The 22,152-nt window shown below is 42.6% G+C and overlaps 2 protein-coding genes and 1 pseudogene across 6 annotated transcripts in view; 2 read left to right on the forward strand and 1 right to left on the reverse strand.

Annotated features, from left to right (window-relative positions):
• The window catches only part of Lyrm4 (LYR motif containing 4), a 109,681-nt gene extending 104,393 nt beyond the window's left edge, over positions 1–5,288 (reverse strand). Inside the window, exon 1 of the mRNA XM_051170048.1 lies at positions 4,945–5,288. Within this exon, the coding sequence (XP_051026005.1) occupies positions 4,945–5,030 (86 nt within the window). The 5' untranslated portion in view covers positions 5,031–5,288. The remainder of the gene's footprint in view (positions 1–4,944) is intronic.
• Positions 5,289–5,662: 374 nt separating this feature from the next.
• Positions 5,663–22,152, forward strand: part of Fars2 (phenylalanyl-tRNA synthetase 2, mitochondrial) — a 406,536-nt gene continuing 390,046 nt past the window's right edge. For 3 of the 5 annotated variants that reach the window (XM_051170062.1, XM_051170076.1, XM_051170069.1), the window contains exon 1: positions 5,667–5,830. The gene's annotated coding sequence lies outside the window, so the exon portion shown is untranslated. Of the gene's footprint in view, positions 5,831–22,152 lie in introns of all 5 variants that reach the window. The other 2 variants (XM_051170083.1, XM_051170082.1) reach the window with 2 other exon arrangements.
• Positions 5,705–15,418, forward strand: LOC127186963 (eukaryotic translation initiation factor 3 subunit E-like; annotated as a pseudogene).

The following is a 22,152-nucleotide window of genomic DNA, read 5'->3' on the forward strand; positions in this document are numbered from 1 at the left end:
CATTAAATGAACATTGTAAAGAGTAATGTTCACCAACTATAATAAATTGATAATATAAACAACTGAATAAACAAGGCTAAAGGGAGGATTAAACACATTTCAAAAATTACCCCAGGAACAAAAGACTGAATATAAGGATAATATATTAACACCACGGAATGTGGCAGCAGTTATTTATTAAATAAAACAAATAATTACCCTGAGAACAGATCAATCAAGTCAATGAGAACTGATGAACATTAACAAGCAAATTAATAACACCAACACATAAAAGGCATAATTAGAGAAAGAAAAGTGAGAAGGTAGGGAGAGCTGGAGATGAAGCTAACACTGAGAGAGCCCAAGTCAATGCCAACTGCATATACACTGAGGTCCTGCAAGATTATACCAAAGCTCCACAATACTATGGTCAACTGTGGCAGTTGTGATGATGTCACTGTCCTACCACACATTACTCCCATAATTGTGCTGGTGCTAGGGTGAATGGTACTGTACTGCCAATAGTATCAAAGTATAGCACACATAATCATGGATAGTGTATGGTACTTGATAACAACAAACCATCATGTCATTGGCTTGCATATTTACTACTTTGTACTTTTAATAATTGTTGAGTGTCCTCATAAAGAGAAAAACCATCTAACACTGGCTGCAGCCTCCTCCATCTGGATTTCACCAGCTCTCTTAACTGCAACAGGCCACAATGGTCACTGTCCTGGAGCACTCTGGACTTCTCAAAGCGCACTGTGATATTAGCAAGACCTACCTCTCAAGACTTAGACCTGCTACCAGTGACATTGGTGGTCACACCTGTCCTCTCTGCTCTCATCTCTTTTAACCAGTAAATTCCTACTAATCCTCTATGGCTTGAGTCAGCCAACATCTATTCCCTTTCAAGCTGAACTATGCCGTCCTTTCTGTTTCTGTAATAGCCAGTTCATTTCTTTACTGATTCAATGCAACTGTACTGTTGAACATATCAGTGTATACACTGAACTTACTGTAAGCATCTTTGGGGCAAAGAATAAGTATTACTTATCTCTATGTCCTCAGCAGGGAGCAAAGTCCAGCCAATGGGAGGCGCCTAATAGCTTGTAAATGAAGAGTTAAGTGTCATAATGAAGCTATAAATCACAATGGCATAGTTCTATTTTTAGACTGAAAAAGAAATAATCAAACATTTGGTACGGAAGATGGTTCAGGAGATTAACTGAGTTGCTTAAACGGCCATTGGTTATGTCACATTTCAAAAATCTTAGAGGTGGCCTACCACTATTAGTGAAAATTATACAGTCATTAATTTGCATGTAAGGGCATCCTCCTGTATCTTCAGGGACCCAGTTCCAGAACCTTCCACACATGCATACCTAATTCCATCAATACTTGAACTTATGTTCCTTATATGAAATGGCACAGTATTTCATAGGTATTAAGCACAACTGCCTACATACTTTAATCACTCCAAGATGGCTCCTAATACCTAATACAATGTAAATGCTGAGGAAATATAGTTGTTGTATCCTCTGGGCCAGTGGCTCTCAATCATCCTAGCACTGCAACACTGTAACATAGCTCCTTATGCTGTGGTGACTCCCAAACATTTTTTGCTGCTACTTCATAACTGTAATTTTGCTACTGTTATGAATTTTGATGTAAATATCTGTGTTTTCTGATGGTCTTAGTCAACCCCTGTAAAAAGATCATTTGACATCAAAAGAGGTGGGGCTGGAAAGACAGCTCAGGGTTAAGAGTGTTGGCTGCTCTTCCAGAGGATCCCAGTACAATTCCCAGCACCCACATGGCAGCTCACATCTGTCTATAGCCCCAGTTCCAGGGGATCTGATGCGCTCACACAGACATACATGCAGGCATCACTAATGAACATAAAGTAAAAATAAATTAAAAAGAAGAAGAGAAGACGAAGAAGAAGACGAAGACACCAACATCAAAAGGGGTCACCACCCACAGGTTGAGAACTGCTGCTTTAAGTAATAATGATGTTAAGTATGTTTAATAATAATGTTGTTATATATATAAACATATGTATGTTTACAATATATATAAACATATATAAAATGTTTAATAATAATGTTAAATAAATATATTAAATATAATCAAGACTGTCTCATTCATAGTACTTAATTATAATACTGGAAACAGTATGCAAAACCAAATTCAAAAGCTTGAGTCATGATTTCATTTCTCTTGAATTCTGAATGTCCACAAAGCAATTCAGATAGTAAGATGCCACAATTAATAACAGTTTAACACGATCACGGCAATGCTTGCTCTGCTTCTTAAAATAAGCAAGGGAGAGCCTGTTGCAGGACCCTAATGCAGGTGTTCTGATTACTGATCAGACAACAGAGGACTGGCCATCTCGCAGCATTCCTAATAGACAGGGGAGGGGCTATTTTTCTTTCTTTTTTTGGTTTTTCAAGACAGGGTTTCTCTGTGTAGCCTTGGCTGGTCTGAACTCGCTTTTGTAGACCAGGCTGGCATTGAAATCAAAGAAATCAGCCTGCCTCTGCCTCCCAGAGTCCTGGGATTACAGGCGTGCACCAACACACCAGGTTGGGAAGGAACTAATTTTGAATTCTATAGGGTACTATAAAGGCAGACATATTTTATCCCAAGCAAGTTTTATTTTTATGGTACATAATGCTGGCAGGGTTCTCAGGTTTTGTGTACATGGTAATTAGAGAAAGTGACCAGCAGATCCCCATGGCAAACAGATCTGGTGTTAGGCACAGACTACTCAGTGAGGGCCTAGCAGTATAGAGTTGCTTATGTTGTTGCTCATTTTCCATTTCCTATTAGGTTTTCCTATTTACAGCTATAGACTTGGGATACTTTTGGTGTTCTGGCTCCTCAGTCACTTCCAGTTTGAAGTCTAGAAATCAAGGGAAGGGATGGGGGGGGGGGGGATGTTTCAGCCATTAATGGCTTGGCTGACAACCAAAAGTGGAAATGAAAGGGCCCTTAAGAGGAGGCTGTCTAGTCTAATGACTTACTTTTATCATCACGAAAACTGACTCTTAGAGGGCGAGTAGCTCCAAGGTTACATATTCTGGGAGGGCTGCAACCCGTGTTTTATGCAACCTGTTCCCAGAGGTGCCCTTGAGTATGGTGAACCTCCGTTTAGTCCCAGTTTCTGTTTATTCAGACCACTTTTATTCTTGACTTATCCTCTAGACGGTGAGGAACACCCCAAGTGTTTACTTTTATATCTCCTGTGTTCCATCAATAGCAAGTACTCAGTACTTAGTACTAGGTATTTGTGGAAATTCCCATCAGGAAGTTTAGTGTTTATGTCCTTTTCCCTCCAAATCTAACATCATCAAGGCAAACCATGTTTCATTTAGCCTTATGTTTAGTGGGTCTGAGCTCACTGGCACAATCCATATGCTGCTCTCAAGCTGGCAGGACAAATGTATTTTCTCTGCAGGTTTCTCAAATATGAACTACTGTTGGAGAGGTTTGGTGTATCTGTCCAAGGACTAAGGTTGTGAATAGCCTGCCCTTGACAGGACCTGGCATCCAGCCTATAGCCTAGCCAGTCAGTCACCTAAGGGCATCATGTTGACAATAGCTGAAGTGAGGAACAGTAAAGAATAGCTTATTAAATAATCAGAACACTTGGGAAATAAATGTAAATAAGCAACCCATTACAAAAAAAGAGTTGGCATTGATCAGATTCTTGTTCTCAGAGGTATGGCTTAACCTCAGAGGATTTAGGTAATTATTCAATAAGACACCAAATCTCAAAAAATCCCTGAAGGCTCTACAGAAGTTTTTTTTTTTTTAATATTTTATTTAATTTTAATTTATGTGTGTTGGTGTGAGGGTGTCAGATCTTGGAGTTAGAGACAGTTGCAAGCTGCCATGTGGGTGCTGGGAATTGAACCCGGGTCCTTTGAAAGAGCAGGCAGTGCTCTTAACCACTGAGCCACAGAAGTTTTAAAGAAGCAGAAACTGTGATGGTAGAGGTTCTGGTTTTGGCTTTTTTTTTTTTTTTTTGGATAGTTTCTCTATGTATCCCTTGCTGTCTTGGAACTTGCTCTGTAGTCCATGCTGGCCTTGAACTCAGAGATCTGCCTCAAAAGTGCTGGGTTTAAAGGCATCTGCCACCACCACTCTGCAGGCAAATATAGGGGATTCGATTCATACACTAGTAGGGGAATGGGCTAGGCATGGAAAAAAGGAGCTGAGTTTAAAATGTAAGTTTTGTTGCATGAAAGTAAGGTACACATATGGTACCTCATTAACACGTAAAAAGGTTTGTGTGTTTATGTATAACTTAAAATAAATTTAACCTTTAAATCTTTTTGGAAGAACTGATGCTTTTGTTTGGGAAGATCTCTATTTGGCAGGGCAGGATAAAGTAATAATTCAGGTTTTAAAGCTTAGCAACTCCTTTTACTTTGAACATTCCTAGTATATGTATATGTACTCCCTCTACACAATCCTCTAATTAGAATGCATCTGGTACTTAGAACCGCGAAATAAAACATCCGTGAAAATGAAAGGGGTCTCTAGAGCAAGCCTTCAGCTTTGTGGCCACGTGGTCTGGACCTACTCTTTCCACTCTTGTATTCTCAAGGCAAGTCTCATGTATGTCACATGCTTGCTTGTCCTAACTTCTCACTTGTTGGCTTTAAGTCAATCATTTAGTACCGCTGAAACAAGACACTGACCAAGGGTCCTAAAGCACCTATTTGGGTGTCAGTCGGTTCAGGGAAGATGCCCCTGGACTCGAAGGGCAAGCCCTTGGCTCCACCTCTCCCCTCCCGCACTTTGAGGGTCACACCTGGGGGTGGGCAGTTGCACACGTGCGCGGTAGGGCAGTGGAGCCTGTCACTATCCTAGGCTGTGGGCAACCGCCCCGGGACCCCTGGAGACAGAGCTGAGTACCCGATTCCCGGCCCTCCTACCCCGGGTCACCTGTAATTGTAGGCGCTGAAATGCTTGCTCTCTCTCAGCATCGCCCGGTACAGATCTAAAACTTGTGCGCGGCTGGAAGCTGCCATGTTGGAAGCAAACAAACAAACAAAAAACCTAGTAACAAAACCAAACAGGTCCTTCTTCGTTGAGGTCCCAAGCTTAACTGAACGCAAATGTCAAATGATGCAAAAAGCACGCAGGAAAGCTGAAGCAGCGGCTCCGCCGGGCTCGCGGCCTGGGGAGCGTCCCGCGCACGAGGAGGCGGCGCAGGCAGGGCGGCGGGCAGCTAAGGGGAGGCACCCGCGTTCCTCACAGGCTGCCCCAGCCGCCAGTGGACAGGCCGTCGGGCCCCAGGCACGCTCCTCAGGCGACAGTCACAGGCTCGAACTCGGTGGCTCGCCGTCTGCTCAGCCAGGCACCCTTCCGAACCGCCTGGGGGCGTGGCCGAGGCCCAAGCGTCTCCGGACACCACGCCCCCTACACCTGCCCAAGGCCTTGTTGTCTGGGTTACGAAGCTTGCCTCCGCCCCGCCCCTGACCTGCGCGGCTGTCTTCGGCGCTGCCTGCCCCGCTGTGTGTAACTGCGAGGACGACTTTGTTTTGGCAGGACCCGGTTGGCAGTCTGAGTTTATACATGTCGTTTTGGTTCTGGGGAGAAGCCCCAGAGGTGAAGAGTTGACTAGTTGGCGACTTCCTGGAGCACCGGCTTTTCTCTGGGCGAGCGGCTCAGGGACCTCGGGCCCGGGCCTCTTCCCGTCAAGATGGCGGCGCCCAGCGCTCACGGTGTCCGAGTACTGGGAGGTTAAGCTCAGTGGCTGCAGAGCGAGCGTGTAGCCGCGCTGCGAACTTCGAAACGCCCGCGTCTCGGTTTCCCCGGCGAACGCTGGGTGAGTGCTGGCCTAACTGAAGTGAGGAGGTGTCAAGTCGCTGCTTGTTCCGCACTTTGCATTTGGCTCTGACTTCCTCCCATTTCCGGGATCTTCATTGAGGGTCTAGGTTTTTTACTGTTCATTTTTTCTTATCTTTTTTTCTTTTTCTTTTTCTTTTGAGTCAAGATCTCATCTTTTAGTCTAGACTGCCCTTGAGTTCATGGCCGCCGGATTCTGAATGTTGGCATTACGGGCATGAGACACCATGTAGTTCTTTTTTACTTCTTAAAAAAAGCACAGCTTTGAAGTGCATAAAACCTGTCAGTATCCATTAGGGAATCCTTGGGACGTTAGGGATTTCCGATGCATCACTTCAGACCCCAGGCAGAAAGAGGTTTCTTTTCACAGAATTCAGCTTTTACGGACCATCTTCCTGAAGTAGTTACGTTTCTTGTTCTGGTCCTTGATGTTAGGACTGTTAGAAGACGCAGCTAATTCTAGTTACTGTGCTGGGAAGCACCACTGTTAGTCTCGGATTCTTGTTTTATATTAAAGACGATGCAGTGACCCATTCCCTTCATATTCCTCGCCTCCAAACACAGCAAAGAGTAATTTTAACGATTAGACTAAAATTACCATGTGCTGTCATCTGTTTTGGTGTATCTAGTTTTGAACCGACGTATTCTCTATGGAAGCAACTTCCGTTTTTCAGGAACATTAATGCCCGACATATTTTCTTCAGTGTGTTTGCAACCTGTTGTCCTTGAATCCAAATACACCCACTAGTCATGATGGAGTGGTATTCTAAGATATTGATGACACCGTGCTTTTATAAAAATACTCTTAAGCCCCTTGTCTTTTTTGCCTTAATATAAATAGGTTTAAAAATTTTTAATTTAATTCTTTAAGAAACAATAACAGAACTTGCCTCATTATTGTTCCCTTGCTGTTTCTCAGGTCATTGACTCAGGTTTAATGAGGCCCATTAATGTTTTGAGTTTATTTTTTTAATTTCTTAAATGGCCGATGACTATAAGGTAGATTTTCACCTTGTTAGGAGCAAGTAGAGCTCTGCTCTCTTGAGGTTAATAAACTATTGATGGCTATTGATATAGAATATTGGGCACCAGGAAAAACTACACATTGCAAATTGCAGATAGGCAATATTACCAAAATAAGAATGAAAGATGTTTAAATTGTTCTTATTTGTCAAAAAAAAAAAAAAAAAAAGAGTGGGGTACACTTTTAGTGTATTTTACTCTCATCTGGAAAGTAAAATTAGGATACTTACTGCATGCAGTTTATGCCTAATTACAAAGGAATTAGTTACTAATGTGTACAATAATGTATATAAATGTCTTATTTTTGTTGTGATCGAATGCAGGTTACAGAATATGCAAAGGTAAATAGTTTGGGTAGTAGACCTGTTACTTCAGGGAGTGGTTGAGATTAGGAAACTGATAGCTTCTTAGTGTTAAGTGAAATTCGTCAGAGGCTATGCATTTGGACTGGATACCACCAATGGACATAATAGACTAATCGGTTGTAGGTTTTAATCATAGTAATTAAACATTATTCCAGAGGTCCTATGATCAGTTCAATTAACCAAGTTGCAAGCTATTGACTGGTTGATTATGTTGCCGCCAGTGACATTTTCAGTGCTGTTTCCATTTTCTGTAAATGCTTTCAGATCACACAGTTGTTAGAATTCAAGGACTTACAATGTTTGGTTTTGGATTTGTTGCCTGATTCTCATGCCATTTTGTTTTTCTTTGTTTAAATTAATTGTTGTAATCACATTAATTAATGCTAGTCCATGTCTCCGCCCCCACTGTCCTGTCTTTCATCTTTTTCAGCCCCCTCTCTTTTTCTGTAGTGAGAATTGTGGTTTCTTTAAAAACACAGAAGTATTATAAGGTTATGTTTTGTTTTAATCTCAGGTGTGGGGATGTGGGAATGCTTCACAGCAGCTGGCTATGATTTGCCTCTTACTCTGGCAGGTGTGTGATTTTTACTGTTGCAGATAGTTCCTGAGACTGTGTGATATTTGGAATTCTGAGCTTTTTTCAGAGGGTATATAAATGCTAGGGCCCCTGAGAGGATGGCTGGGATGTTGGTAGGTTATTGGTTGTTGTTGCTCATTGTTGGTTGCTGTTGGTGATGGTTTGTTAAGTACTTGTGTGCAAAGAAGAAACAAGAAGGAATTAGATATTCTGACTGATCAAACTTGCTCCAAGGAACTCAATGTCCCTAGTCAGCAGGAGGTAGTCTAAAGATAATGTCACCTCCTTTCTGACCCCTGACTTTATTCAGGGATCTCTTAACTTTTCTCTCTCATTTTTTCTCTAGCATCTAGTTTTAGGGGGATGAAAGGGTGGAGAAAGGAGGAAGAAAGAAGAACCCACAAAGTAGCAAAGGTTGGCTGCACTTCTAACTTCTCCTCTCCTCTCCTCTCCCCTTCCCTCCCTTCCCCTTCCCTTCTCCCTTCCTTTCCTCTCTTTCTTTCTGTCTCTTTTCTTCTTCTTCTTCTTCCTCCTCCTCCTTCTTCTCCTCCTCTTCCTCCTCCTCCTCCTCCTTTGACAGGATTTCTCTGTGTAGTTCTGGCTGTCTGGAACTCACTCTTCAGACCAGTGATTTTCTTTTTTTCTTTTAAAAGCAACAGTTCTACAGAGATTGTACAGAAGCTGAGACTGGACCTTACTGATGTGTTCTGTCATTCTACTCTAGAACAAAATTTTTTTTAGATAATAATTATTAACAAATTAGTACCTATCTACTGTCACTAGTCCTCAAAATACAAGTATTTTCTTTAGTAGTTATGAATACCGTAATTCCTGTCAGTAAATATTTTTTGCTTTTTGAGAATTTTCTCTTACTATAAGCCATGGAAAGCCATTTGCTGTCTTTACAATTAAACCCAACATTGATGTATCAAGAAAAATCTCATCCTGTAGAGTCACCTTACATGGAATTACTGTATTTCGTTTTGTTAGACCATGGACCTGCCCCTTTACGATGCTGCTCACTATAAGCACTCAGCCTTACAGCTTGAAGGAGTTAGGTGACCCAACCCCCAGCTCTTTCTCTGAGACCGAGAGTTAAGGATCCATGTTGTTTTGTGCCTTCACAGCCCCTAATTTCTGGTCCTTCCTAATACCTGTCTTCTCCATATTCCTTGTCACTTAGGCTGCCCTTGACAAGACACCCTTCTGGAATGGCAGAAGCCACAGAGTTTCTCTTTGTGCATGATTTCTCTGAAGGTGTTTCTCTGGGCCTCCCCATCATCCCGTCTATGATGACTATTTTTCTTTTACTTTAAGCTTGATGAAGTACCTCAGCAGGTTCTGAAGGGAAGCCTTTTTTTCCTTTAAGGTCTGTGGTATGATGGCTGTCCCTTTTTAGTGCTCTCCTGTTAAGGCCTGGTCATGGTGTCCTTTCCTTGTCCTAATAAAATTCATTTCTGAATGGTAACTTCAAGTCAGCCCCTTTCCCGAGCCAGTTGCAAGCATATTTTTTAACCTGCAATCATAACTAGATCTTTGCGATATATTTTCTTCAGTTGTTTGTTTGGTTCTGCTGTGCTCTCCCCGGCTTCCCTGCGCCCCCCCCCCCCCCCCCCAACCCCCCACCCCTGGCCCAAAGTCTTACTATGTAGTCTTGCTGGTTTGGATCGCACTATACTGAACATCTGTAAAAGTATCTTTTACTGTCCTGAAGTAATTGTCTTGGAGGCTTACTGCCTCTGTCTGCTAACCTAGGCCTAGTTCTTGAAACTTGTAGCTTCTGATCAATCTAGGCCTACAATGTTTTCAGCTGAATAAGCTCACCCTTTCTAGCTCTTTCTAAACTCTGATTGGCTGGTTTTCAACTCAGCTGTTCTGGCTCAAACTCCTCTCCAAGCTGATAATTCAAACTGGCTTCTTTTAGCTTCTGATTGAATTGCTCTGCTTGGCCTCAAACTAACTCTAGCAATATGTTCTATTTTGCTCCTTTTCATTCTCTGGCTCATTCTTTCTAAACCTGTGTCTAGTTTGTTCTCTCGTCAACCTGTCTGTAAAACTCTCCCAGTAAAACTGCCTCTGAATTCCAGGAACTGAACTGCCATGAACTCAGTTCCTCTGCGCTGCCTCTCAACTCACTGACTCAACGGAACTGACCGAACAGAACTGACTAGAACTCAGAGATCCCCATGCCTCTAGTAGACAGGGGGAAGAAAACAACTTAGTGTAAAAAGAATAAACACCACTAAAGTAAAGCTGGTATGGGGCTAACCCCTTCTATAGTCTGACAGAGGAACCCTACTCTCACTTTCAACTATTCTAAATCACAGAAAGATGTCTACATCAATTGTGTCAAGCCTGCTTTCATGTCTTAAACAAGAGCTACAACTGAAAACTTCCCACTTTCACACTCATTTTCCACTTGCCCTCTATGATGTCTTCTTCGCTCAGGTCCTAGTTGAGCTAGGTGCGGTGGTGCATACCCGTAATTCAGCACACAGGAGATAGAGGCAGGAGGGCCTTTGCCTGTTTGGGGAAACTGTGTTTGTAGAAGAACTGTAATTCAGAATGTGGCTGCTTTGCAGGAGATCACATCTGAAGACCATCTAAGTCTGTGTGATCTGGCTAGACTCCAGAGAGACAGAGGCAAGGAGATCTCTGAAGTCAAGGTCAGCCTGGTATAGAGCAAGTTTCAGGTAAAGAAAAGGGTAGGTTCAGGTATAGTGGGTAGGTACATGCTTTAATCCCAGCACTTCCTATTTGTGCCTGTCAGTTGGTTGTTTTCAGAGAACACTTGAGATTTACAGAGCTGACTTTGTTGATATTTGTCAGTCATTGGTGAAATACAACGTTCAGGTCTTAGTGTGCCTGAAACTTAGTTCTCTCTATTAGTTCTACTACTGTGGATCAAACCCTGGCGCCTGGGTAGTCAAGGCAAGTATGTGCTCTACCACTGAGTTACACCTTTAGCCTGTGGATCTGTGATATTAATAACTGATTTCTCAGTAGGATAATATGTCTTTGAAATTATACTGGAGACTCTGATTAACCGGAGAGTTCATACATTGAGTTCCTGATGTCTTTGCCATCACAGTGAATGTGATTTAATATTTCATAATGTATTAACCAAACATTTATTTGCTGAGTACAATGGAAGTAATTTAGCTTGGTAAACTTGTTAATGTGTGTGCACTTGTTAGCTTAAATTAACTAATAACGTTTAAGAAGACGAACCTGCCTGCTTTTTGTGAAGTAGATTACTGTAATACTGGCAGACAGTAGTACAGAGTTAGCCTTAGTTAATGAGCATAACTTTATTGGGAAAATGATCTTTGTAATAATTCTTGGAGGAAAGTAAGTTAAGAAGTAGTGCTCTTGGAGAAAGCTTAGCATGTAGCACACTCTGTTCCTGAAGTTTCTGAGACACATCCCTGTGTCAGCTGTCTGTCACTGAAACAGTATACATGAAACAATCTAATGAAAAAGAGGAAAGGTTTGTTTTGCTTCATGACTTTGCTTTAAGTCTATGGAGGCGTATCATAGTGTGAGTGTCTTATGGTTACTGTTGCTATGATGAAACACATGACCAAGGCAACTTGGGGAGGAAAGGGCTTATTTTTGGCTTATGCTTCCACATCACTGCTCATCATTAAAGGAAACCAGGGCAGGAAGTCAAACAGGGCAGCAACCTGGAGGCAGGAGCTGAAGCAGAGGCTGTGGACGAGTGCTGGTCACTGGCTTGCTCCACATGGCTCTCTCACTGAACCCAAGACCGCCAGCCCAGGAATGGCACCATCCACAATGGGCTGGGTCCTTCCACATCAATCACTAATTAAGTAAATGCCCTCGAGGATTGCCTGAAGGAGGATCTTGTGGAGGCATTTTCTCAGTTGAGACGCCCTCCTCTTGGTGACTCTAGCTTGTGTCAAGGTGACATAAAATTAGTACAGTGAGTGAGCACAAGGTGGAATATAAAAACCAGAGAGGATGGACAGGACTTGGTATGCCATGGTCCCCTTTAGAAGCATCCTAATGACCTAAAACCTCCCACTAACCTACTCTTTGTGGTTCAGTCACCTCCCAATATTGTCTACTGAGGACCAAGCCTTTTAGCACATTGGCCTCTGGGGGACATTACAGATCCAAACTACGGCAGTTAGAACTATCTGTGTCTAATCTCCCAGGCATTTAAAACAAGTGCCTTCCCCTGAGCACCCACAGCATCAAGTTCTTTACACATCCCGTTTGCATGGGCTTCTGGGTGCCCTGAGAGCTGAGTGTGAAGGTGGCTTTGCTTTGCAGAGCTGTATTTGAAGAGCCTCTTGCCATCCTATGTGAGTGAAATTTCCATTGCTGTGATAATAACTAGGGCCAACAGCTGCAGGGGGAGCAAGGGTCTATTTCAGTTGACAGTTTGTAGACCATCATCCAGAAAGGCAGGACAGAACCTTAAGACAGGAATCTAAAGGCAGGAACTGATGCAGGAGTGCTGCTTACTAGCTGCTTACAACTTTCTTTTTTATACATTCCTGGACAACCTGCCAAGGGGTGGCATCACTCTTAGAGTCAGTTAGGCTCTTCACACCAGTAGTTAATCAAGAAAATGCCAGACAGACTTCCTACAGGCTTCTGAAGTTGTGTGTGTGTGTGTGTGTGTGTGTGTGTGTGTGTGTGTGTGTGTGTGTGTGTGTGTGTTCTGACTCAGGGCCTTGGGTAGCACTCTTTAAAGTGCGTAAATTGAGTTCAATCCAGCTTTTTTGGCATTTTATTTTTTTATTTTGAGACCAGGTGTCTGTTAAGTTGCCCAGGCTGGCCTGGAAATTACTCTATAACGCAGGAAGAGACCTTGGGTATAGGATCATCTTTTCTCAGCCTCCAGATTGTCTGAGATTACAGGCCTTCACCACCAGGTGGGCTGTTCCAACATTTTATTTTATTTTATTATTATATATATTATTTATATATTTATATATTATTATTTTATTTATTTACTTATTGGTTTTTCGAGACAGGGTCTTTCTGTGTGTCCTGGACTCTCTTTGTAGACCAGGCTGGCTTTCTAACTCACAGCAATCCACCTGCCTCTGCCTTCCAAGTGCTGGGATTAAAGGCGTGCACCACCACCGCCCGGCCTATCCCAACATTTTAAAACCCCCAAGTAAACAGTTTTGATTGGCCATTTAGAAGCCTGCCTGGGGCTGCTAGGCCTATCCAAGCTGACATTTGATGCCCTTCTGCTATGAACCTAGCTGAAAGGAGTTCTCAAATGCTCAGTTGTCATGCTTCCTCATTATCTTGTCGTGTGCCCTTGAGAGCTGTTTGGAAATAAAATGTTTGTTCCAGGGACAGTCCTCAGTGTAATATATATATATGGTTTATTTTCACTACACAATAGACCATCATTGATCCTGTCTCCCTCTGAAACACAGCAGCACCTCAGGCTGTAGTCTGAACTCTAAGATAGCCTACAAGACCCTGTTGTCCCTGCCCAGCTCTCCAGCCTGCTCTGTCCATTATTACAATATATGTGATTTCCTAGTTGTTTTGAACTTCTCTCCTCTCGGCCCTGTAGCTCTGCTAGGGCTGGGCCAGCTCCCTTGAATGCTTTTCCTTCTCATCTCAGTTCAGAGCACTATGAGAACGTGCCTTCTTTAATTGAAGCAGATCTTCCTCTTTGATGTGCCTCAGAATCATGAAGTGCTTTTCAACTGAGAGTGACGGGAGTTGCCATAGTCAGCTGAGTCAAGCAGATTCATAACTTTGCAGTGGTTTTGTTGACTCCTATGTCAAGAGGTTTCAGAACGCAGATGGAGCCTTAGCGTTCGCTGGCTTGAGGGTCATTGCCAAAGATCTGGTTTTGCTCTTTTTCCTAACAAGTCTTTCTAGTATCTGCTCAGGCCTCAGGTTTCAACCTATCTTGTTTCTTATCATGAACATTTCTTGGGTGCTTGTTTCTAGAGCCTGAGAAGAGGACCAGAGGTTTTTGAGAAGGAGTGGTAATCGGTCCATTCTTTCATCCATCGTCCTCATCCACCTGCATGTTCATCCATCTCTGAGGCAAACATGCTGTCAGAAACAGGGTTATGATTATTCAGTTTGTGTCTCCTGCCTAACTCTTAGAGATAAGGTGGATACAGCTGCTCTCAGTGGGGAGGTGTGAAAGTAGGGAGGTGAGTATGTTGGTGCAGGCCACACACATTGAAATGCAGGTAGTGAAGCCAAGGAGGCAGTGTTGTTTATTTTAAAGAGCAACAAAATTCCCTAGCATAGTCTCGCCAGAGCTGCATGCTTCTTTATGTAGTTATTCCATTGGTCTTGACCTTGGCTTTTTAGCTGAAGATTTAAGAATAGGTACTGTCTCTGATTCCCACCTCTCCCCCACCACTTTGCATTAGCATTGCACATAGTATGTGATCAATGGTTGAATGGACTCATCGGTCTAAACAATTACTTGGCTCCCCTGTGAAAATCATCAGGCGATTCTGACACACTGTTAGTTGGCTATGAATTTGACAGAGTTTAACGGACCATTGCCTGGGTTCTGAAAAATCATAGTAATTCATCCACACCCTCTCAAGTCACCCACTTCCTCCAGCTTGCCTTCACCTCTTAAAGATTCCCCAGGGCCCTAAACATCGCCACTAGCTGGGGATCAAACCGTAACAGTGCTCAAACTAAAACTGAGTGTTCTTGCTTCAGCTTTGCCAAGTTTTGATTTAGAGTTTGCTGCTACATATTTTGAGGTTGCCTCTGCTACTTTGGAAGTTTTAGGGCATTTTCATGTATTTGTTGTTTTACAGAAATCCGCTATTTACTACACATAGACTAGGCTCCTTTCTACTTTTTCTTTTTCTTTTTTCTTTTTTTTTTTTTTTTTGCAAGGAGAATCGTATGTTTTTATTGATACCAATATGGTAGACTTTTCTATGGATGTCTACAAAAACCCTTATTCTGATGACATACCCGTGCTTTGATAGAAAAAAGAAACCATCATTGTTGCCCAGCTGAAACAGCTCCAGGCATAAACAGAACCAATTGTGAAGATGTTTGAAGATCCAGAAACTAAAAGGCAGGTACAGTCGACCTGGGATGGTCAGATTCTATTTGACTACCTGGCAGAGAAGCATGGGTTTAGACAAGAGTACTTAGCTACCCTCTACAGACAGGCAAAATTCCAATATGAGTGTGGAATTTACTCAGGAGTGGCAGACTACCTTTACCCCTTTAGAACTTTGGTTCCAGCAACAAACAAAAATGTTTAAAGTTCAGTCTGGGGAAAACTAGCCTCTGAAATCTTAATGCAGAATTGAGATGCAGCCATGGAAGACCTTACTCGGTTAAAAGAGACCATAGACAATACTTTTGTGAGCTCTCCACTCCAGTCTCAGCAGCAGCAAACATGGCTCATCCATTGGTCTCTCTTTTTTCGATCATCCAAAAGGCCATGGTAATATTATTGATTTCACAGTACCTTAATGCAATCCAAACAATATGTCCACATATTCTCTGCTCTTTGACCACTCCTGTCATAACAAACAAAGATGTGCAGAAATGCTGGCAGTTGCTGAAAGATCCAGTGAATGTTATCCAACAGGAGTCCAGCTGAGAGAATCAGCAGCTTCCTTTCTCTTAACTTCAGGTTCTACATCTGCCAAAGACGGAAGGCCATAACAGCCACCTGGCAGAGACACTGGCCAGAGTATGTATGGACACATTGGTATCTGGCACTTAGTACCAATTGACATTAGTTCTTTTTTTTTTTTTTTAAACAGAATTAATCACTTTATTTTTCTTGTAAAAACCCTTATGTGGTAACCACAGCTGGAGCCTGGGTCCTCTGAACAGACACTCTGGCATGGGTTTTCACAAGATGATCAGTGAATTCCTGATAAGGAGACTTAGTGAACACACTCTCTTTCCAGAGATCGGGTGTCAGATAGCTGTAGGTCATGGAAACGGCATCAAAAGTGGCTGTTCTTTAAAATTATAGACCCTCCTGCTCAGATGAAAAGGTATCCTGGGAATCAAGAGCCCAGGAACAACACAGCAGCTCTGAGGTGGGACAGAATCCCAGTGGAAGGAACCACACAGCTCTAAGAGGAAGCCATCTTAGCAGAAGACTTGCAGCCCTGAGGGAGGATCTCCATTGAAGAACTGGAGTGCTACAGGGTACCAGCTCTCTTTGCCACACCTCTTCTTCAGCTCCTTTCCACTTAAGATGTTTGTACACAAAAAGCCTCTCTCTAGAATAATCATTCATCTCCCACAGTCTCACTTGGTTCAGCATCACTTAGATTAAATGTCATGTCTTGAGTGAACTGTTCCCTGGTTGTAATACAAATCACACCCTCATGGTTTCAGTACGTCCTCTAACACCCCATTCTTTCCCTTAACTGTCTAATTTAAAATTACATGGCTGCATAATGATCAGTTATTGGTGTCACAGAGACTTGTTTAGAATAGTGGTATTTATTGTTAATAAGCAAGAAGCTTTGCAGTGCCGAATATTTGTGCCTTGGGTGCAAGGAGCATATTAAAGGGGATGGGTAGGCAGATGACTTTGAGAGGAACAGAGGTGACTTGAAGAGATACACAGAATTTTAGATGATTTAGATGATTTAAAATAATATATTGCCACAAGATTAATTACAGAGGTATTTGAGAATCAATAATATTGTTGATGCCACGCCAAGGCTGAGCAGACAGTTACTGGATGTAAAGCCTTGCAGGCCAGTGTTGTATAAGGTTGTGGTTCTGACAGTGTCCTGTGATAGATAGCTCTTGCTACCAGGCAAATGGGCCCAGGTCCTGTCCTTAAAAACTTAACAGCTTTATTAATTTTGTTTTTTGTTGAGGCTGCACACAAGCAACTTTGTTTTGAACCTTTCCATTCTTATTTGAGTTCTCACATCAGTATGTGAATTCCATGAGGAGAGGCCCATGTCTGTTTTGTTCACTGCATCAGAACGTCTTGTAGATACTCAGGAAGCATTCAGTGAATGAAAGAAAAGAGGCTTCAAGTCTTTAGATTCTGCATTTCTTGTCTTTGTAATAATTTTGGGCAACATGCGATGTTTCTCCATGTCATAGAGTTTGTTCACTGCTCCTCGTTGGTCAGGTGTGGATCTTATTGTTTCTGAGTACACTGATGGGACGGGCATCATGTTAATTCTTTTAGAAGAATACTGCATATTTTAATTACTTTTTATTCTGATGCTTTATTCTTAAATTTGTGTTATCTTCAAGCTGGCATATTAGCACAGTTTAGTAATTTAGATGGAAGAGTCTGCGGCAAATAAAATTGCAGCTCTGTGTTCACTGATTGTGCTAGAAGCATGGAGACGAGCCTTCGGTAGATGGCTGCTGGGCACCTTAGACCTGCATCTGCGATCACGCTTGCCTTTGCAAGTGCAGTCTCATGAGTTGTTGACACTGTTGCTGACTCGCACTGGAGGTACTTTTTAATACATCCTTTATTTCAGCGTGCTATAATCTTAGATTGGTATTAGTTTTACCATATCTGGGGAGTGTTGTATGTTTCTGTGATAAACACTGTAAAAGTCATACTAAGGAAGACAACTGGGTTAGAATTTGTTTGTATTTCACAGCTGTGCAGACTTTGTTTTAGGTAATTCACTAAACATTTGAGTGATGATGTTATTCATTTCCTAACTCAAAAGCACTTGCAATCAATGAAAGTGGGTGCCTTTCATGTTGGAACAATGACATGTACCTCAGCACATGGTCTTAGAGGCACAGGTAGAGTCATACAGTTTGATCCTGGCATTCTTCTTGTCCTTGCTTTCATTCATTATTTTTTGGTTTTTCAAGACAGGGTTTCTCTGTGTAGCCTTGGCTGTCCTTGAGACCATGCTGGCCTCCAACTCACAGAGATCCGTCTACCTCTGCTGGGATTGAAGGCGTGCACCACCATGCCCGGCTAGATCCTGGAATTATTTTTAACAGTTACACTGCTAATCTGCAAAGCTTTGTGTCCGAAGGCCTTCTGAAATCAGGTCTCCACTCTCATAAGGCAAAGCCATAATTTATTTATTTGGAGAGAGAGAGAGAGAGAGAGAGAGAGAGAGAGAGAGAGAGAGAGAGAGAGAGAGAGAAAGAAGAATTTCAAGAACTATGAATTGGTGTCTACATTGGCATATCTTGTCTTTAATTCTCCAGAGAGTGGCTGCATCCGCTCTGGCCAGAGACTTTAAAGGTCTTATCCAAGGCCTTTCAATTACCCTAACCTAGATAGCATATCATAGGCATGCCCAGTGATTTGTTTTCGTAGTGGTTCTAAATCTCTCATCAAGTTGACAATCAAGATTAACCATCACATGATCGCTATTTTTTTAATAGCTTCACCACCATCCTTAGACTAATGCAGATCTCAGTTCCAGTTATTACCTACCCTGTTTTATTCCATGCTCCAGAGAGCAGGCTTGATTATGTGTTAGCTGGGTAGATTAGCCTTCCAGGGCATTTAACTGGCATTTTCCTGGGCTTTTCAAAAAACAAACGGAACTGGATTTGGTCCTTTCATTTCTGTTTTCCTTGAATGAATAGATTCCTCTTTGGTTTGCTGTGTCCTCTTTCTTTATTCCTGGCTCATCTACTGTCCTTTCACAGAAGACATGTCCTTGGTGTCCTTTCTTGCACTTGTGCACTTTCCTGGGAAGACTGTTGCTCAGGCCTGGCACTCTGACATACTCTCTGTGGCTTATGAGCCAGACAGTGCCCACTGCTCACAGCCACAGAGACTTCTCCAAAGAAGTCATGTGTACATGCTGCCAGCTTGTTTCTGCTTTCTGTACCATCTGGGTGCACATTCATGGTCCATCTCACTGCATGGAACACACATCAGCTCCTGTCCTAGGCCATCGAGTGAAGTATCTCCTTAACAGAGTTAAGGGGGCAGATACATTTTCCATTCTTCCACTTGAAGAGGGAAGCAGGGGCTCCTTCAAACTTCCTTAAAGGGATCCTTTTTTGTATAAGATAGTATTTGTGTTGAAGAAGTCATTGATGTTCATGTTGCCTTTTTATAAACCCATTTCTCTTCTATTTGAACTAAAACAACATTCGTATAAAAGCTTCTGTTAACATGTTGGCTTAAACAGCTGTATACATCTGTTGGAAAATGAACTTTTCTTCTGTTAGCCAGTGACAGTTATCTGCTAACTGGTGCTCACTTGCAGAGTCTTTGACAAAGATTTTCTACATTAATCTCCGTCTCATTTAACATGTCTCCTTTGCTGCTCAGTACTCTGTCTGCACCTCCACTGAGTGGTCTCTGAGTACTGTTCAGCTGACAGCAGCCCTAAGGCTGTGGAGGAGTCACGGTGCCTCCTGCGTGACCCAGCAGGAGGCGAGCCTGTGGTACTCTTAGGCTTTCTTTTCACTTCCCCCAGAAGGTTTGCAGTTTACACACAAGGAATGTTATATACGAGTTGAAGGTCGCATTTAGTAAAAACTAAACCACCCGTATCTCCATTAGTAGCTTACTATACTCTGTCTAGTTTTGCAAGAAGAAATTAATTGTAAATATTCAAGAGGGAAACTCCCCTTTGAAAGATGGCTTTCCAGTGTTTTTTGATTGGTTGTTTAAAGTTTTGTGAATTTGACAGTATTGACTCACAAAGAGTAGATTAGATACTCAAAGACAGACAGGGCAGTGGAAATACATTCAGATTTACTCAGCATCCACCTATGCTATACTGTTTACCCACACCCCATGTTCAGTTGCTAGTGGGAACTCTGGAGAGAGTAGCACTGTGCTGTCTAATAAGTTGAAGTCTGCAGGGGAGCATGCTTTCCTGAGAGTTCATCTGGACCTTGAGCCCAAGGTCACTTTACTCTGAAGTTACAGTCATCTGTTTGTTCTAGGTTTGGATTCTTTCTTGGCAAAATATTCCATTTTTCCTGGAGGTAGAATGGCTGAGCTTCTCAAGCTTTTCTGTTTTGTTTTTTTGTTTAAGATTTATTATTTATTATGTTTACAGCGTTCTGCCTGCATGTGCACCTGCATGCCAGAAGAAGGAACCAGATCTCACTATAGATGGTTGTGAGCCACCATGTGGTTTTGGGAATTGAACTCTGGACCTTTGGAAGAGTAGCCATTGCTCTTCACCTCTGAGCCATCTCTCCAGCCCCCTCAGGCTGTTCTCTTCGATGCTCAGATTCATCTCTTATGTCTGCTTCACAGTTTGGCATGGCTGGCCGTGGTGTGGAACACAAAAGCAAAGTGTTTCCATAGTTTGCCATCAAAACCATCGATGGGAAGCTTGTTTACAGCATGGTACTTTGAGAAACAGTGTACTGATTACTTCTTGTGCATGGAGCAGTGGGCTCAAGCTTGCTTTCCTCCACCGCCAGCAACTTGTCTGTGCTGGACACCACTCTCAGTTTTGAGTACCCGCTTTCTTAGCTTTGAGCCTTATTACTTACATCCTGCTAAAGCCCTGATAAAATATATTAAGTTCTATGTTATATATGTGAAAACTGGAGCTGAAAGTATTTCTAAATGATCCAGTGCTACATAGCTAGTTGATGGTGAAACTGGGATTTGAACTTCAGTGTGTCTGTGTTTAAACCTTTCTTTCCCTCACAAGTGTACCCCTTTCATGTTTCTGTGAGGGAGAAAGGTTCGAGTTGTCTTGGCTTTGTCATTTTTCAGGTCCTAGCTATATTAACCTACAGATGGACCATTTCTGGTTTTATTTGTTCACTGGTTTTCTACCTTGGTCTTTCATTAGGTATCCAAAATGCAACTTCTCAATACCAGGGCTCTTGCCCCTGGGTCAGAAATATGGAGAAGGGAGGATAGGTTCAGGCCATCCGTGGTAGTGAGATTCCTATCTTTCAAAATAAGATCCAGGGACATTATGCCAGCCAGCTCCAGCAGCTGCCTGATACCGCCGAAGACATCTGCATGCTTTCATTACCCCGTCATTTCCTATCAGCCCTGTGGTATTGAACCCCTGAACTCAGGAGGGTGATGTAAACGCATTGCATGCATGCCAGCGCTGAAGTGTACAGTGCTCAGAGGCCTTGGCTGGGTGTGTTGAGAACTTCACTTTGTGAGCCCTTTTGATTGGAGAGGGAAGCTACTCCTAAGGCAGAGTGTGCCCTTTACTTGAACTTTCCCTCTCTTACTCAGCAGTTTTTAGGATTGATCTTGTCTTTAATCTTGAGACGTGTCAGAGTGGGCTTTGCACCATGACTTCTTGCTACTCAGTTTAGCAGTCTTGTCATAATATGTGCACCTCATTTTTCTTTTTCAGTCCCTGAACAGCAAAACAGCAAATCTATACTGCCAAATCGGATGTTGGAGGTTCAACGGCCGGGATTTATGTTCTAGCTTGCTGGCCAAGTGCTCTTTAGCCAGACATTATACAGATGATGTGACAGGAAGTTAGGAGCTTCCTGAAAATGGCCAGTACTTCTGGCTTTTCACTTCTGTGGTGCTTTGAATAAGAGTGACCTCCGTGGGCTGTTGGAACTGTTTGGAAGGAATAGAAGGATTAAGAGGTGTGGCTTTGTTGGAGGAAGTGTGCCATCGGAAGTTTCAAAAGCTCAAGGTGGGCCCATTGTCTCTGCCTGCCTGCCTGCCTGTCTGTCTTGTGTGTCTCTCCCTCCCCCTCTCTACCTATGGATCAGGATGTAGCTCTCAGCTACTGCTCCAGCACTGTACTTGTTTGTGTGCCACCGTGCTTCCTGCCATGAGGATGATGATGGATTCACCCTCTGACTAAGCCAGCCCCCAGTTAAGTGATTTCTATTGTAAGAGTTGCCCTGGTCGTGGTGTCTCTTTACAGCAATAGAACACTAAGACAACTTCTTTGCAAAATATAGTGATTTTTATTAAATGATGTTTTGATTCATCTCAAAATTTAGCTTGTAACAAAATTTCATATGATATAGTATTTACATTCAAAATTACACTGTGCATAAATCTAGGTGCTTGCAAAACCTAAGGCTGGGCATGGCCTCCTGAATTACAGTGACGCTCTAGCTGCAGTCTGAGCTGCAGACACAGCTTTTGGAACATACAGCAGAACCTTTTATGCATAGGGTACCAGGTATTTCATGAATTCCAAAGCTGAATCAAACAACTGTGGAGAATTTGAGAAGCAGTTTGAGGCATCTTAGGCCTTTACACTCTTGGAAATTTGTAAATTGACAATTGAAAGCAGCGGTTGATCCTGGCTGCACATTACAGTCATTGGGCATTCATAAAATTACTGTCAGGAAACCCATGCCCCACAATCTATCAAAGTCATTGGAGCTTGTGCGTTGACAGGGATATTTTAAAATAGCTTCACACTTAGTCTGCTGTTT

This window comes from Acomys russatus, chromosome 3 (genome assembly GCF_903995435.1).
Source record: "Acomys russatus chromosome 3, mAcoRus1.1, whole genome shotgun sequence".
Lineage (NCBI taxonomy): Eukaryota > Metazoa > Chordata > Mammalia > Rodentia > Muridae > Acomys > Acomys russatus.